The sequence below is a fragment of the Staurois parvus genome, unplaced genomic scaffold, assembly GCF_062004578.1.
Source record: "Staurois parvus isolate SC_StPar_1 unplaced genomic scaffold, SC_StPar_1.0 ptg001129l, whole genome shotgun sequence".
NCBI lineage: Eukaryota > Metazoa > Chordata > Amphibia > Anura > Ranidae > Staurois > Staurois parvus.
Window position 1 is genome coordinate 481,770 of NW_028318925.1, and position 18,334 is coordinate 500,103.

At 39.8% G+C, this 18,334-nt stretch overlaps 1 protein-coding gene across 1 annotated transcript in view; it reads left to right on the forward strand.

Annotated features, from left to right (window-relative positions):
* LOC149440032 (A disintegrin and metalloproteinase with thrombospondin motifs 2-like) overlaps positions 1-18,334 on the forward strand; it is a 987,780-nt gene that overhangs the window by 477,027 nt on the left and 492,419 nt on the right. The window contains exon 10 of the mRNA XM_089659016.1: positions 3,992-4,158. Coding sequence (XP_089515142.1) covers positions 3,992-4,158 — 167 coding nt within the window. The remainder of the gene's footprint in view (positions 1-3,991; positions 4,159-18,334) is intronic.

Genomic DNA, 18,334 nt, shown 5'->3' on the forward strand with positions numbered 1-18,334 from the left:
CATCCTGAATATCGAACCCAGAATGGAGGGTGAGTGACTGTTGTCAACGGTGAAATATAATGCCTACATTACACACTATCTACTATTAAACCTCAGTGAAAGGGGGGTGGACATTAATAACAAAGAAAATAGGAGTGAGATCACCCAGTGAGAATTAAAGAGAAGATAAATTTGACATAAAATTTTGTATTATATGTTGTGAAATATCTGATCCAAGGTGTATGGAGATTTAAGTTTTTTACTTAAAGATATCGTTGAGATTTGGAGTCGGAAGGAGAAGCTATTATTATTATTATTATTAAAATGAAGGGTAGATCAGCAAAAAGGGGGAGGAATAAAAACTCCCCACTCAAGCTCGATAAGAAAATATCTTCCTTCACAGGAGAAAAGCCCAGAGGGACATACCCCTGAGAGACAACAGAATGTAAGGAGAAGTCATGAAATGAGAAACAACACTGGAGACCAATCTAGATTGTCATCAGGAGTATCGAATTTGAATCAGATTGAGGAAGTTAAAAATATTAAAAGTGAAATAGACCACAGAAATATTGAAGAACAAGGATTAGGGTAGCAAATACCAACAAAAATGAAGATTGCAGAGATGTTCGCGAAACTTGAATATTCCATCAAAAATGAAATGGCTGTATTACATGATGATCTGGGACAAGTCCTGTCACAAACTGAAGAAACAGAAGGAAAATTAGAGAGACACACGCAAGTAATTATTAAACTGGAAGCACAGAAGGAGGATAAGCGAAGAGAGCAAAGGAGGCTAGCATATAAATTAGAGGAGAATAGAGATAGAAGGAACAACCTGAGGATCAGGGGCTTGCCAGATGCAATATCGGGAGAAGATCTATGGAATGAAATGAGAAAAATATTTAATCCATTAATAAACAAACCAATGACAGAACAACTGAAAATAGAGTGCACAAGATTATGCGGCCCCAAAGGGTGGCATTGGAGCCCTAAGAGATGTGAATATGCAACTTCACCACCATGAAGATAAAGAAAATATTTGGAAGAAATCCCTGCAATAAAACATGGAGAAGCGAGTCTGCAAATTTTCACGGACATAGAGCCAGAGACATTGCAAAGAAGAAGATCTTTGAAACATTCCTAGACTTAATGAGTTAAGAGAATGTCCGATACAACTGGGAATTCCCAGCATGCCTGACCGGGTGAAAAAGATGGAAGATTGGCAAGATTGAGATTTCCAGAGGACTTAAATGCTTTTTGTGAATTCTTTATTTGCAGAAAATGTAAATTTAAGGATGGTCTGAAGGGGTTAAAGAGAGTGCAGATTTAGGGAGAGATAAGTGGTAATTAGTACCCAAGTAGAGAGTAAGTTGAAAGGTTACAAATATTGGGATGATCTTTCTGCATCCCCTTCTCCTCTTTTATGTTTTTCCTTTAGCGGATTCAACAGGTGACAGATGGTGGAAAGGTTCAGGGAGGCAAGCGTTGGGTTCAGGGAGGCAAGCGAGAGAGTCTCTCTCTCTCATATATACATACCCAAAAGTGGGTGGGCATATGCATTTTTTGTGTAAGGGGTATCCCTGAAAAGTACCTGGCACCTGAGATTTAACGTTGATTACCTTTTGGTGGGGCTCTTCTTTAGGTTGTACACATAAACTGCCCCTCCAAGAGTGCTGGCAAAGAATGGCAGGTGGGCTGCTAGGTAGGAGCAGTCTCTAATGTGTTAGCAGTATGTAGCAGGCATTTAAACATGTAGTTTAGCTCACCACTCCTGGCAAGTGATTAATCCTCTCTCAATGGCTTGGCGATCAGTAGGTCCTGCCAATGAGATCCCAGGTTGCAGCCTGAATCCTCACAGAAGGGGCAGTCTCTCAGCTCTTGTCTCAAATATATAGTGGCTCTCTCTCAAGCTCAGTTTCTGAGGGTGGCTTGGCAGATACAGCAGCAGGTCCACTTGGCTCCCCTCTTTGGCTCTGTTCCCTCTGATTTAGAGCACCGACCTTGACAGTACGTCTGTACTCTTCTCTCTCCTCACTGGATTGCCTCCATCTGAAATAATTTTGCCTGGGAAGACGGTGAAGCTCTCCTCCTACAGGTGCAGGGGATTGTAGGAATTAAAATTCCCATAATTCTTGCACCTGCATAGCAAGTCCTCTCTGAGATTCCTATTGGCTTTGGCTCTCCCACCCTCTGGTCAGATCCAATCTGACTGCCAGGAGATAGTGGGCAGGAATTGACACATAGTTGCTCTCATACACAGATCCCAAGGAAGGGGGGTGAGCAGAAGATCGAGCCTGCAGAGACCTGGCGTTTCACTTCAGTCTCTCTCACTGCTCAGTGAGGGGGGGGCAGGCAAAGGGATCAGCAAGCTGGCACAACACGCTGCTTCCAGCTGTGCATACCCAGTACACCAGCTGGAGGGGGGAGGAGAACACTGCTCTGCATATCCATCAGGGAAGAGGGGGATGAGAAGGGGGTCTCACAGCTGTCAGCTTCCAGCTGCATACCTGTCAAGGTCCTACCTTTTCCCAGAGGTTATGTTACTCCATGTGCTGGCATCCATCTTGGATTTCTGCTGAGCATGGTGGGAAGCTTTTATGCCTTCAGGTCTCTGAGGTCCATCCCCCAGAGGGGTGTGGCTGAGTACATATAAGCCTGTGATCCGCACATGCTCTCTGCACTTGTGTCTTGTGTCTTTGTCTTGCTACAGCTCTGTGTATATGCTCGTGACTCTTCTGGTATTCTGACTCGGCTTGTGACTAAGACCATTCTCTGTGTTTTCCTTCGATCTGACCTTCCGTTGCTGAACCCGGCCCGTGAACTGTGATTCTCTGTCTACTGTTCTGTACTGTTTTGTCCTATTGTTGTCGACTCGGCTTGCCTGACTACGCTATTGTCATTCTCACCAGCTACACGCCATTGGCGGCGGCCATTACCGCAGCCGGGGTGTCTCGGGGGCCGCGACCTGGTTCCTGGCTGCGTCAAGTCCATCCCCACCATCAGGGGCCATGGTGAAGGGCAGCCTGGGACTTAGACTCCGCGCCCTGAGGGACTTCGGTCTGTTGGTGGTGGTTGTCGTCAGCCAGTGCCTTACCCTGCCACTAGGCCTACCTGTCCGTTCCACAGCCCTGCCCTGACATTACCGTATGGGAGTATGGGAGTGTGTCTTTTACTCCCGACCCCTGCATTCAATAGGTTATCCACCCCTGACTTCTGCACGCTGTAAATTGATATAGGGAGTACACAAACTGAGCGTGGGTAAGATGACTGGGCACACACATCACAGTGGAGTGGGCCACAGTTTGGCATCTTTGCCTTGGGTACTGGTTGACCTAGTCCTTGCACTGCCTACTTCAGTATCTAGTAGTAGGGTAACATTTGGAGGATTTCTTTCTGGTCTACATTAAGTAGATAATGAAAGCTTGATACTTGGGAAAAGATGAAAAAAATTATTTTATTTCTGTTTTCAATAAGGAGCCAAACCAATCAGGATGCATTCCGATGTGCTTGGCATGCTGCCAGTGAGTACCCATTCTGGAATTTGCAGTAGTGTGCGAGGGCCCAGCAGAGGACTGCCTCATGATACTGACTGATGCATCTACCTGACTCAGTATGGGCCTTGCAGGTGAACTCCTGAGAGAAGTCAGCAGTGGCTGTCCCATATTTCTTGCAGTGTGGGTTTTAGTTAAGTAAAAAAACAGCTAATCCAAATAAAACCTAGACGTTGTGTATCATGTCTACAGTACATTTATAATGTATCTAAAAAGGTGAGAAGAACATAATTTAAACTTGTGAAACAATTTTCTGCTTTATAGCCAAAATATAAAAAATGTTTTTTAAATACAGAGTACATTTAAACTGTTTTGCAAAGACTATAGGAACCCATTCATGTGGGTTTACCATGAATCCCCTCAAGATATTTTGCATTATACTACAAAGTGTTATGAATGCATAAATTAATATTTAAAATATGTGTATATATTTGTAATATTTTGTATTTGTCTTTTTCTAGCTATCAGAAATCAAGCAACTGGAAAGTTCATATTAAATGATGAAAATCAGAGTCTTCAAGAGTCAAAAATATTTGTGAAAATGGGAATTGAATGGGATTATCGTAATGATGACAACAGAGAAACACTTCAGACCATTGGGCCATTGCGATATCCAATTGTCGTTCTTGTAAGTTTTTGAAAGCTAATATGTAGTATATACACAGCGTATTCACAGTATCCACCCTCTTGGAAGTTTTCATCTTTTATCATATAGCATTGAATCAGTGAATTTATTTTGTTTTTTACACTATTCAACAGAAATATACTCGTTAATGTCTAAGAGAGAGCAGATCTCTGTAAAGTGATTTACAGTCATTGGATAAAGTACACTCATGGAAATTCTTGCAGATTTAGCCATTAGATTTTAATTCAAAACATGCTTACAGATAAAGGTGATGTTTTTGAATAAAAAAAAAATTTGCCTTTATAATAATTCAGCAAAATATCAATAGATAAAATTATGTACAATGTCAAAAGTACACCCTGGGCATTAGGAGCTGTCATTGCCCCCCTGTAGCAGACATTTCTCCCTCTAGGCATTGTGTTTATCTGCCCATCAATCTCTAATATAGACTCAGTACCTTTTTTTTTCTGACACTCCATAATGGTTTCAGTTGCAAGGTTTGACTGCATGAACTGTCTGTTTCACATCATTTTAACGGAATTCAAAACAAGGCTTTAACTAGCCCAGTCCATAACCCTCCATTTCTTCTCCTTGAAGCATTCTTTGTGGATTTGCTAGGGTTATGTCAGATCATTATTGTTTAGAAAGGTTCAAATTCAGCTTTTGGTCAGATGGCCTTACATTTTTATCATGCATATATTGATATTATACAGAATGTAATTATTCTCACTTTATTTAATTTTAATTTAGTCACAAACATATACACATACATTAATAGCATTACCCCTTACATACCAATGCTACATAGACATCATTCTCCTCTCTAAACCCCCCTGGACAGGCACAGCTCCAGCCAATTTTTCTTGCAGGTGCTATGCTATGTTAGGGGTAAAGTGGAGGAGCAAAGTCTAAAAAGCATACAATTCACCAAAAATTAAAAGCAGACACACCAAATGACATTTGGACCGAAAATAAGACATTTATTATCTTAACCATTTAACCATTTGATGCCCGGCCAATAGCCGTATGGCATCCGCAAAAATGCACTAGCTTTCCGGGGAGCCGCCATATGGCGTACTCCCGCACATGCGCAGTTCGCGTGCTTGCAGAGCCGCGCAGCGGCGCGATCTGTCTCCAGCCGTGTACCTCGGACACGGCCGATGACAGATCTGAGTATCGGCCCCGTTGCCGGTACCATGTGACCTGCTGTGACCAATCACCCTGAATGAATCGATGTCATTCAGCTAAATGCTTGCTTATAGCAAAGTAATTCTTTGCTATAAGCAAATTTTGTAAAAAAAAAATACTGATCACTTCCCCAAAGTAGTACAATGTTACTATGGTAACATTGTACTACTTTGGACATAGTGAAATATGAAAAAAAAAATCTTAAAAAAAAAGAAAAAAAGTAATAAAAAAAAAAAAATATATATATATATATATATTTTTTTTTTTCACACTGTCACCAGTCAGTGTCCCTGATCACTGCCATGCCAGTTATATGATGACGCTTTACTGCACTGGTGACAGTATGTAAAAAAAAAAATAGTGAAAATAATTTTTTTTATTTTTTCATTTTCTGAAAAATTATGACAAAAAAAATACAACTTCAAAAAACTCGCCATGCCTCTTATGAAGTACGTCAGACTGTCTACTTTGCAAAAAGGGGTCTCTCTGCAGTCCCACAGTCCTGCTATAAGTTGCTGATTACCGCCATTACTAGTATTAAAAAAAGACATGTAGCAGAGTACATTTTGGCCTAACTTTATGAATAAATTGTATTTTGTATTTTTTTATTGGATACGTTTTATAGAAAAAAGCGGTAGGGGTATCCATTGGTATTTGCCCTGGGTATCCTTCCTGCTCAAGAAGTGTGTAACTGGGAAACATTCGGCTGATATGGAAGAAGGCAAGGTGGATGGGTTGTAAATAGAGACAAATAGAGAACTTAAAGTGTATCCAAACCTAAAAACAAACATTTAATATATTGCCTCTTACCAATTCTTAGATGTGACCTTACTCATTTTGTTTTAGGTTTTTTTTCTTTTGTTTTCACCTGATCCATCCAGTGACACATCTCCTGTTTCAGAGAGCTTCTCTATCTATGGAAGAGCACCAAATGCACTCTTGAACAGCAGCATTGTCTGGAGAGAATAAATGTTAGATTAAAGTGGTTTTAAAGGCAGAAGATTTTTTACCTTCATGCATTCTATGTATTGTGGGAACTAATATCAAATTTATGTAAAAACCTCCTGCGCTCCTATCTAAATCCCTAAGATAATAATGTGAATAAAATAAAAATAAAAATATATACAGTCAGGTCCATAAATATTGGGACATCGACACAATTCTAACATTTTTGGCTCTATACACCACCGCAATTGATCTGAAACGAAACGAACAAGATGTGCTTTAACTGCAGACTGTCAGCTTTAATTTGAGGGTATTTACATCTAAATCAGGTGAACGGTGTAGGAATTACAACAGTTTGCATATGTGCCTCCCACTTGTTAAGGGACCAAAAGTAATGGGACAGAATAATAGTCAGAAATCAAACTTTCACTTTTTAATACTTGGTTGCAAATCCTTTGCAGTCAATTACAGCCTGAAGTCTGGAACACATAGACATCACCAGACGCTGGGTTTCATCCCTGGTGATGCTCTGCCAGCCTCTACTGCAACTGTCTTCAGTTCCTGCTTATTCTTGGGGCATTTTCCCTTCAGTTTTGTCTTCAGCAAGTGAAATGCATGCTCAATCGGATTCAGGTCAGGTGATTGACTTGGCCATTGCATAACATTCCACTTCTTTCCCTTAAAAAACTCTTTGGTTGCTTTTGCAGCATGCTTTGGGTCATTGTAAATCTGCACTGTGAAGCGGCGTCCAATGAGTTCTGAAGCATTTGGCTGAATATGAGCAGATAATATTGCCCGAAACATTTCACAATTCATCCTGCTGCTTTTGGCAGCAGTCACATCATCAATAAATACAAGAGAACCAGTTCCATTGGCAGCCATACATGCCCACGCCATGACACTACCACCACCATGCTTCACTGATGAGGTGGTATGCTTAGGATCATGAGCAGTTCCTTTCCTTCTCCATACTCTTCTCTTCCCATCACTCTGGTACAAGTTGATCTTGGTCTCATCTGTCCATAGCATGTTGTTCCAGAACTGTGAAGGCTTTTTTAGATGTCGTTTGGCAAACTCTAATCTGGCCTTCCTGTTTTTGAGGCTCACCAATGGTTTACATCTTGTGGTAAACCCACTGTATTCACTCTGGTGAAGTTTTCTCTTGATTGTTGACTTTGACACACATACACCTACAGTTGCAAGAAAAAGTATGTGAACCCCTTGGGATTACGTGGAGTTTTGCATGAATTGGGCATAAAATGTGCTCTGAACGTCATCTAAGTCACAATAGAAGAACACAGTCTGCTGAACATAATACTACACAAACATTAGATGTTGCCATGGTTTAATTACACATAACATGTAAACATTCACAGTGCAGGGAGGAAAAAGTATGTGAACCTTTGGACTTAATAACTGGTTGACCCTCCTTTGGCAGCAATAACCTCAACCAAACATTTCCTGTAGTTGCAGATCAGACCTGCACAACGATCTGGAGTAATTTTGGACCACTCCTCTTCACAAAACTGTTTTAGTGTAGCAATATTCTTGGGATGTCTAGTGTGAATCGCTCTCTTAAGGTCATGCCACAGCATTTCAATCGGGCTGAGGTCAGGACTCTGACTGGGCCACTCCAGAAGGCGTATTCTGTGCTGTTGCAGCCATTGTTTTGTTGAATTACTTGTATGCTTTGGGTCATTGTCCTGTTGCATCACCTATCCTCTGCGGAGCTTCAGTTGGCGGACAGATAGTCGTACGTTTTCCTGCAAAATGTTTTGATAAACTCTGGAATTCATTTTCCCATCAATGACAACAATCCGTCCAGGCCCTGAGGCAGCAAAGCAGCCCCAAACCATGATGCTCCCTCCGCCATGTTTACAGTGAGGATGAGGTTTTGATGTTGATGTGCTGTGCCTTTTTTTCTCCACACATAGTGTTGTGTGTTCTTGCCAAACAACTCAATCTTGGTTTCATCTGTCCACAGTATATTTTGCCAGTAGTGCTGTGGAACATCCAGGTGCTCTTTTGCAAACTTCAAACGTGCTGCAATATTCTTTTTGGACAGCAATGGCTTCCTCTGTGGTGTCCTCCCATGTACTCCATTCTTGTTTAATGTTTTCCTTATTGTAGATGTGTCAACAAAAATGTTAGCATGTGCCAGAGATTTCTGTAGGTCTTTGGCTGACACTCTAGGATTCTTCTTTACCTCATGCAGCATTATGCGCTGTGCTCTTGCAGTCATTTTTACAGGACGACCACGCCTAGGGAGAGTAGCAACAGTGCTAAACTTTCTCCATTTGTAGACAGTCTGTCTTACCGTGGACACATGAACATCAAGGCTTTTGGAGATACTTTGGTAACCCTTTCCAGCTTCATGCAAGTCAACAATTCTTGATCGTAGGTCTTCTGAGAGCTCTTTTCTGCGAGGCATGGTTTACATCAGACAGTGCTTCTTGAAACCAGTAAACCCAAAACAGGTGTGTGTTTTTTAAGGGCAGGACAGCTGTCAGCAATACATCCAATATCATCACACTGATTGGAGTCAAGGTTGGCTCACTCCTGGCTCCATTTAGCTCTGGGAAAAGACATTAAGCTAGGGCCTCACATACTTTTTCCTCCCTGCACTGTGAATGTTTACATGTTATGTGCAATTAAACCATGGCAACATCTAATGTTTGTGTAGTATTATGTTCAGCAGACTGTGTTCTTCTATTGTGACTTAGATGACGTTCAGAGCACATTTTATGCCCAATTCATGCAAAACTCCACGTAATCCCAAGGGGTTCACATAGTTTTTCTTGCAACTGTACCTCCTGGAGAGTGTTCTTGATCTGGCCAACTGTTGTGAAGGGTGTTTTCTTCACCAGGGAAAGAATTCTTCGGTCATCCACCACAGTTGTTTTCCGTGGTCTCCCGGGTCTTTTGGTGTTGCTGAGCTTACCGATGCGTTCCTTCTTTTTAAGAATGTTCCAAACAGTTGTTTTGGCCACGCCTAATGTTTTTGCTATCTCTCTGATGGGTTTGTTTTGTTTTTTTCAGCCTAATGATGGCTTGCTTCACTGATAGTGACAGCTCTTTGGATCTCATCTTGAGAGTTGACAGCAACAGATTCCAAATGCAAATAGCACACTTGAAATGAACTCTGGACCTTTTATCTGCTCATTGTAATTGGGATAATGAGGGAATAACACACACCTGGCCACGGAACAGCTGAGAAGCCAATTGTCCCATTACTTTTGGTCCCTTAACAAGTGGGAGGCACATATGCAAACTGTTGTAATTCCTACACTGTTCACCTGATTTGGATGAACGAATTAAAGCTGACAGTCTGCAGTTAAAGCACATCTTGTTTGTTTCATTTCAAATCCATTGTGGTGGTGTTTAGAGCCAAAAATGTTAGAATTGTGTCGATGTCCCAATATTTATGGACCTGACTATAAGTAAAGCTGCCAACATCTAATCATATACCTAATGATCTCTAATAAAATATGCAAAGAGAGATGTAGCACTAATACTAATAACAAAATATGAAACACACAATTATAAAATCACCCAATATAAGATTGCTTAATATGAAAACAACATTCCATACATATATAAGATAATAAGTGAAAAAAACACGCAAAGTGAAAAAACCTCTCAGGCACTGCCTTTAAAAAGGTCAAATGATGAAGTGAATATCCATACACAATAAAATCATACACATCCAATTAGTGTTAACCACACTCACACAACCGTGTATGTGATATGATCCTCCTGGGTCATAAATGTGATAAAGTCCAAATGGGACCATATTACTGATGTGCTCCAAATGATCCTAAATTGGATCAGAAAGTGAAGAGTCCAAAAGGACTAGACAACTAATGGTGTTCAGGTGCTGACTGACCCCAAAACGCACTTAATGCATAAATGATTCCCCCACTCTAACAAAAAAAAAATTCTTTCCAAACAATGTATAACACACCTAAAATAACAGTGCAATACAAAAACATAACGTGCTCACACAGAAGAAACATAACAAAAACAATGCATGAAGCTTAATATGCTTTTGCTTCAATGCAGATTAAAGTGACCAATGTGGCAAAATACCACTATAAATTCCTATACAGTGAACCAAATCAAAGTATCCAATGTGGTGTAAAAAACACCATAAATTCCTATACGATGAAAAAACTCCCCGTGCTGGTGGATATATAGGTGTATCAAGTGACAGGAAGCTATGCAAAATCAGCTGCTAGGTCTATTCATCTACATCACTATTCATCCGGCGGCCATGTTACCGTGGTCCGGGATGTAAATATAGCAAAGTAGGCAATGTGTAATTGTTACTCCTCGTGTAATCTTCTGAATACTATTAATAACTCCTCAATGATACTAAACAGAATATTAAGATAAACGGGCCCCAACTAACAATGTAATAAATGTTAACAAAAACGCAGGGCTGCCATATTAATGAAGACCAACCTAATCTATATTACTATATCTCGGGCGGCCATGTTTCCATGGTCCAGGAGACAGACCGTAAAGCTAATATGAATATACAGCTTCTAAAACGTAAATAAATATATAAATAAAAGTAAATACTGGACCCTAACTACATGATAATAAATATAAATGTGAGGAATATAAGTACTTAAAAACTAAGGCTGCCACATATAAAGACCAAAAATATATGAATGTGATGTGAGGGAAAACATTACATAAAATATGAAAAAAACATATCACTGATAAAATCAATATGCCTCTCCTAAAAAGTAAATATGGATAAATATTAAAAAGCATACTATCATAAACACTAATATTAATAATAATAACCAACCCTTTATTAAGTTACTACAAAATGGGGCACAAATATTAAAAAAGAGAATATAAAAAATTTTCAAAAATAAATAAAAATGTATGTAAAAGGTGAAAAAATATATAGTATGAATAACTGTTTCCTATAATAAATTCTCAAAAGTCTGAAATGAAGCAATTGAGATCGAAATCTATATTCAACCCTTTTGGAGTCAAGGTTTGCATTTGATATATCCATCTTGACTCTGCTTGACTCAATGTGCGGACCTTATCGCTTCCTCTCCAATGTTTCTTGAATTTTTCTATACCCCAAAAGGACAGATGTGTTGGGTCTTTATTGTGATGTTTCAAAAAATGTCTTGACACACTATGCTTCGGAAAGCATATTTTGTACATGCTCTCTTAAACGCATCCACAAAGGCCTACTAACATATTGTAGCCCACACCTACATTCTAGTGCATACACAACTCCCTCCGTTCTACAGGAGATAAAATCTACTATGTCATATTCCATGTGCGTACTATTTGCCACAAATGTTTTTCGTTTTTTAATTTTTACTTTTGTGGCTGTGCAGGTGTAACATATTTTACACGGATAAAAGCCTTTCTGATCCAAGAATGTTAGTTGCCTCCTCTTTATGGGGGGATCAAGCACATTTTTCACTATCTTATTCCTCAGCTCGTAACATGAGTAACATGAGGGAACCGTATAAAGGCCCGGATAAAGGACATGCCCAATTTAAATATCCAAATGAGGGCCTTAACTACCGAACCCCAAGAAATGGTTGGAGACCCAAGACTGGTGTTTCCTTCCATAAAAAAAACTCTGAATAGAGGATATGGGAATAATTGGAGACCCAACTATACACCATCTAGACCGTATTACCAATCTAAACCAGACCCCTACCCTCCACCCCCACATAGGCACAGCTTTTATCCTAGATCTGGGTATAGACCACATCATGATAGAAGTCCGGGATATTACCAAGGGGGGTGGAATGGACCCAGATTTGAAGGATCAACCACTCCGAAATACGAACTCTGAGTATGAACATCAGCAGAAAATTTTTTTATGGAGGAGTCAGAGGGAATGGAGTCCCATGAGGAAGGGTGGGTCAGAATAAGCCCATTAAGAGGAGAGGCTGTAGAGCAGGACTCAAGGTCCAAAAGAAAAAGAGAATAGCTGGTGAAGGGATTTTCAATCTTAGTGGTTCTACATTAACAAAAGAGGACCTTATGGTTTTAGACAAGGGTCTCAAGTTTGCACCGCCAAAACCAGCTAACAAATTTGTTATTTTTGTTGACACCCAAAAATTCATTGGTGAACCAAGATTTGAGTCTTTTAAAAATACCCAGAACATATAAAAATACAGGATTGGAGATGGGCATTAAACAACTGAGTAAGAGGGAAGATATTGTTATAAGACCAGTGGACAAAGGAGGGGGAATAGTTATCTTGTTAAAAAAATACTACTCAAGAGAACTAGAAACACAGTTGGCCAATAGGAATACCTATCAAATACAGGTGAAACTAAAAAAAATAGAATATCGTTCAAAAATTCATTTATTTCAGTAATGCAACTTAAATGGTGAAACTGATATATGAGATAGACTCATTACATGCAAAGTAAGATAGTTCAAGCCGTGATTTGTCATAATTGTGATGATTATGGCTTACAGCTCATGAAAACCCCAAATCCACAATCTCAGAAAATTAGAATATTGTGAAAAGATGCAATATTCTAGGCTCAAAGTGTCCCACTCTAATCAGCTAATCAGTTGTGCAGAAAACCATCATTGACACCCTCCAAAAGGAGGGAAAGCCTCAAAAGGTAATTGCAAAAGAAGTTGGATGTTCCCAAAGTGCTGTATCAAAGCACATTAATAGAAAGTTATGTGGAAGGGAAAAGCGTTGAAGAAAAAGGTGCACAAGCAGCAAGGATAACCGCAGCCTGGAGAGGATTGTCAGGAAAAGGCCATTCAAAAGTGTTGGGGACATTCACAAGGAGTGGACTGAGGCTGGAGTCAATGCATCAAGAGCCACCACACACAGACGGATCCTGGACATGGGCTTCAAATGTCTTTTTCCTCTTGTCAAGCCGCTCCTGAACAACAAACAACGTCAGAAGCATCTTACCTGGGCTAAAGAAAAACAGACCTGGTCTGTGGCTCAGTGGTCCAAAGTCCTCTTTTCTGATGAGAGCAACTTTTGCATCTCATTTGGAAACCAAGGACCCAGAGTATGGAGGAAGAATGGAGAGGCACACACTGCAAGATGCTTGAAGTCCAGTGTGAAGTTTCCACAGTCTGTGTTGATTTGGGGAGCCATGTCATCTGCTGGTGTTGGTCCACTGTGCTTCATTAAGTCCAGGGTCAACGTAGCCATCTACCAGGAGATTTTGGAGCACTTCATGCTTCCTTCCACAGAGGAGCTTTATGGGGATGCTGACTTCATTTTCCAGCAGGACTTGGGACCTGCCCACACTGCCAAAAGCAGCAAAACCTAGTTCAATGACCGTGGGATTACTGTGCTTGATTGGCCAGTAAATTTGCCTGACCTGAACCCCATAGAGAATTGGCATTGCCAAGAGAAAGATGAGACATGAGACCGAACAATGCAGAAGAGCTGAAGGCCGCTATTGAAGCATCCTGGTCTTCCATAACATCTCAGCAGTGCCACAGGCTGATAGCTTCCATGCCACGCTGCATTGAGGCAGTAATTGCTGTGAAAGTTGCCCAAACCAAGTACTGAGTACATATGCATGCTTATACTTTTCAGAGGTCCGATATTGTTCTATGTACAATCCTTGTTTTATTGATTGCATGTAATATTCTAATTTTCTGAGATTGTGGATTTGGGGTTTTCATGAGCTGTAAGCCATAATCATCACAATTATGACAAATCCCAGCTTGAACTATCTTGCTTTGCATGTAATGAGTCTATCTCGTATATTAGTTTCACCTTTTAAGTTGCATTACTGAAATAAATGAACTTTTGCACAATATTCAAATTTTTTGAGTTTTACCTAAAGGATCCTACGTTTAAATACAAGAAGGAATTGGAGAAGCTAATTAAGAAAGGGGTAGAAAAAGAACTATTAAATAAAAAAGAATCTAGATACCTAATACCGGATCTATGTAGGATCCCGATTATCTATACAGTTCCACATGATTTGTATAGTACTGCTTGGACCTTGAAGAAGGGGACCCTTCCCGAAAGCATATCCTCAAAATTGTACGGTAGTGCAAATAAAAAATGTATCACGGACAGTACTCAATTGTTAATATCCATTATAAGAAAGTGGAAAATATTTTAAAAAAGCACTGACCATTACTTAAGGCGGATCCAACACTAGAGAAGATATTACCAGAAGTCCCTAAATTTATATATAGGAAGGCCCAAACACTGAGGAATAAAATAGTGAAAAATGTGCTTGTTCCCCCCATAAAGAGTAGGCAACTAACATTCTTGGATCAGAAAGGCTTTTATCCATGTAAAATATGTTATACCTGCACAGCCACAAAAGGAAAAAATTAAAAACGAAAAAAAAAAATAGATTTTATCTCCTGTAGAACAGAGGGAGTTGTGTACGCAATAGAATGTAGTGGTGGGCTACAATATGTTGATAGGACAAAAAGGCCTTTGTGGATGCGTTTGAAAGAGCATGTACAAAATATTAAAAAATGCTTTCCGAAGCATAGTGTGTCAAGACATTTTTTGAAACATCACAATAAAGACCCATCACATCTGTCCTTTTGGGGTATAGAAAAACTCAAGAAACATTGGAGAGGAAGCGATAAGGTCCGCACATTGAGTCAAGCAGAGTCAAGATGGATATATCAAATGCAAACCTTGACTCCAACAGGGTTGAATATTGATTTCAATCTCAATTGCTTCATTTCAGACTTTTGAGAATTTATTATAGGAGACCGTTATTTATACTATATATTTTGTCACCTTTTTCTATTATATCTGATTATTTATATATTTATGTATTTTTAACCGCCTCCTGCCCGCCATATAGTAGAATGACGGACGCAAGGTGGTTCTCTCATTCTGGGATGATGTCATACGATGTCCTCTCATTCCAGCCGCGCATGCGCGGCTCCGTGAGCGTGCAGCGCGGCGATTGGCGGTGCGCTGTGTCCCTCGGCTCCAGCTGACGCGTTTCGTTCGCACGCACTTCCTCATAAGTAGAGACAAAGGACCTTTGCGTGCGCACGAAACGCGTCAGCTGGAGCCTAGGACATCATGACGTCGCGCCGCTGGTGCCACGTGGAGGCCCGGCGGCCATCTTTGAATCCGGATGGTCAGTCACTTATCTGACGCTGCTGCGATTTATATTTTCTTCTGTTCTCATCGTTTTTTGGCAATAAAATCTTTTACATTTAATTACTACACTATGAGTACTTCCCTTGGTCTCCCTTGAGGAGCTTCTAATTTCCAGAGCCCTACCGTGATCCATCCACCAGTCCCAGAGAGGGGAATGACCTGTAATCCAGGAATTTTCACCCGCATATCCCTTAAAGGGGACCTCTGGCACTCCGGATCCATCTTCACCATACGAGGGCGTTTCATCTTCACCATCTCCAGCTCCAGTCTATATCCTGACCAGAGAGAGGGGGGATCCTCATGTTATTCACACACCGCATATTTTAAATACGCCTCTGGTTAGTGCGCATTTATACCATATGCACTGGGAACACCATTACAGGACTTGATTTTTCTTGCAGTTCACGATCAGATATTTTATATTCACCAATAATAATTATTTTATCATCATTTATTATTGCATATATTGGTACTGCTCATTGACTATTAGCGCTGCATTTTATATTTATGTTATTTCCACAAGGTTTTATTTGGTTTCCTTGAATGTTCTGCTGCTTGCATATTAAGAGCGCTCACTGTATCATTTATTATTACGTAGTGGTTAATATTTTTCATGTGATGATGTAGATGCATGAGTTCCTGCGTTTGATTTATGGGTTTTTTAATTTTATATTATTCATTTATTTATATTTTTATACATCATTATATATATATATATATATATATATATATATAGATAGATAGATATTTATTTATTTTTATTTTTTTTTCTCTTCTATTTTTTAATATTTGTGCCCCATTTTGTAGTAACTGAATAAAGGGTTGATTATTATTATTATTATTAATATTCGTGTTTATGATATTATGCCTTTTTAATATTTATCCATATTTACTTTTTAGGAGAGGCATATTGATTTTATCAGTGATATGTTTTTTTCATATTTTAGGTAATGTTTTCCCTCACAGCACATTCATATATTTTTGGTCTTTATATACGGCAGCCTTAGTTTTTAATTAATTATATCCCTCACATTTATATTTATTATCATGTAGTTAGGGTCCCATATATACTTTTATTTATATATTTATTTACGTTTTAGAAGCTGTATATGTCCACCTTATTCCCAGATTATTCATATTAGCTTTACGGTCCGTCTCCTGGACCATGGAAACATGGCCGCCAGAGATATAGTAATATAGATTAGGTTGGTCTTCATTAATATGGCAGCCCTGCGTTTTTGTTAACATTTATTACATTGTTAGTTGGGGCCCGTTTATTTTAATATTCTGTTTAGTATCATTGAGGCGTTATTATTATTATTCAGAAGATTACATGAGGAGTAACAATTACACATTGCCTACTTTGCTATATTTACATCCCGGACCATGGTAACATGACTGCCGGAGATGTAGTGATGTAGATGAATAGACCTAGTACCCGCCCAGGAGAGATTGATTGACAACTGGCCCTATATATAAAGGAAGATCGTCATCCAATCAGGTTAGCCCTGATGAAGTCACGTGATTAACATGACGCAACGCGTCGGCACTTCCGGTTTGGACGCCATATTTGTACACCCATGCAACTACACCTGATACATGAGGTTTTCATATCAATGCTGTGACCAAGCTGAACTTAAATCTGAGTGCATTTTGTGGAGGATTTTTTCAATTTAGTCCTAAATAAATGGTATTACACCATGGAAGTGTTCATTTATGTCTTTTGATGAGATAATTGGCCACAATTTAGATATCCATTTGGAGAGGAGGTCTACTACCAGTAAGCCTATATCTGAGGGGAGACAATTGCAGGGAGAGTGACCAGATCCCAGAGGAGTTTCATGCATGGAGGATCCATGTTAGTGGTCCTACAAGTGTTTTGGCCCTTATGGGTCGAGGCATGGAGGTGAGCGTGCATTGCAGCTGATTTTGGATAGCTTCCTGTCATTTGATACACCTATATATCCACCAGCACGAGGAGTTTTCACCAAATAGTTTATGGTGTTTTTTTCACCACATTGGACACTTTGATTTGATTCACTGTATAGCTTGAGGTGATTGTAGCCGTATTAGTGCATTTGCGACAGAAACAATTGAGTACTGTCCGTGATACTTTTTTATTTGCACTAACATACAATTTTGAGGACAAGCTTTCGGGGTATGTCCCCTTCTTCAAGGTCTAAGCAGTACTATTACAAATCACAAAGTTTAAGCAGAATGTTAGAAGGGATTGAGAGAGAGAGAAAAAAAAAAAGGGCTACAGATAAGATACATCAAAAGCGAGGGGGGGAGGGGGGAGGGGGGATACAACACTCACACAGAGGGGGTCAAGTTTTAGCTAATAGTCATAAAGCTGTCGGATAGTGGTTGAGGAATCCCATGTCCAAATTAAGACCGTTATCATTTGTGTGGACAAAACTATCAACACCAGCATAAACACAGCCTTGAGAACCCGAAGGGAAAATCTACTTCAGTACAAAGAGAAAAAAACAAACAACCGTGTACCTCTAGTAACTACATACAACCCGGCACTAGAGGGAATAAGAAAAATAATTAAAGATTTACAACCCATCATAACAGAGGATGGAACTCTGAAAGAAATATTCCAGCAACCCCCAATACTGGCTTTCAGACAACCCCCCAACCTCAGAAATAAACTAATCAGTAGGAAACTTCCTTCTGATTATGATGCCACAAATAATGGAAGCAAACCCTGCAATAAGAAACGCTGCAAGCTGTGCAACCAAATCAATCCATCAAAAAGTGTCAGACACTCAAAAGGAATCTTCAATATTTCCGGATCATACAGCTGCACCTCCAGTAATGTTGTGTACCTTATCCAGTGCAGAAAATGCAGCAAAGGATCTTATGTTGGTGAAACAGGACAGAGGTTGCAAACACGGATGAATTTGCACA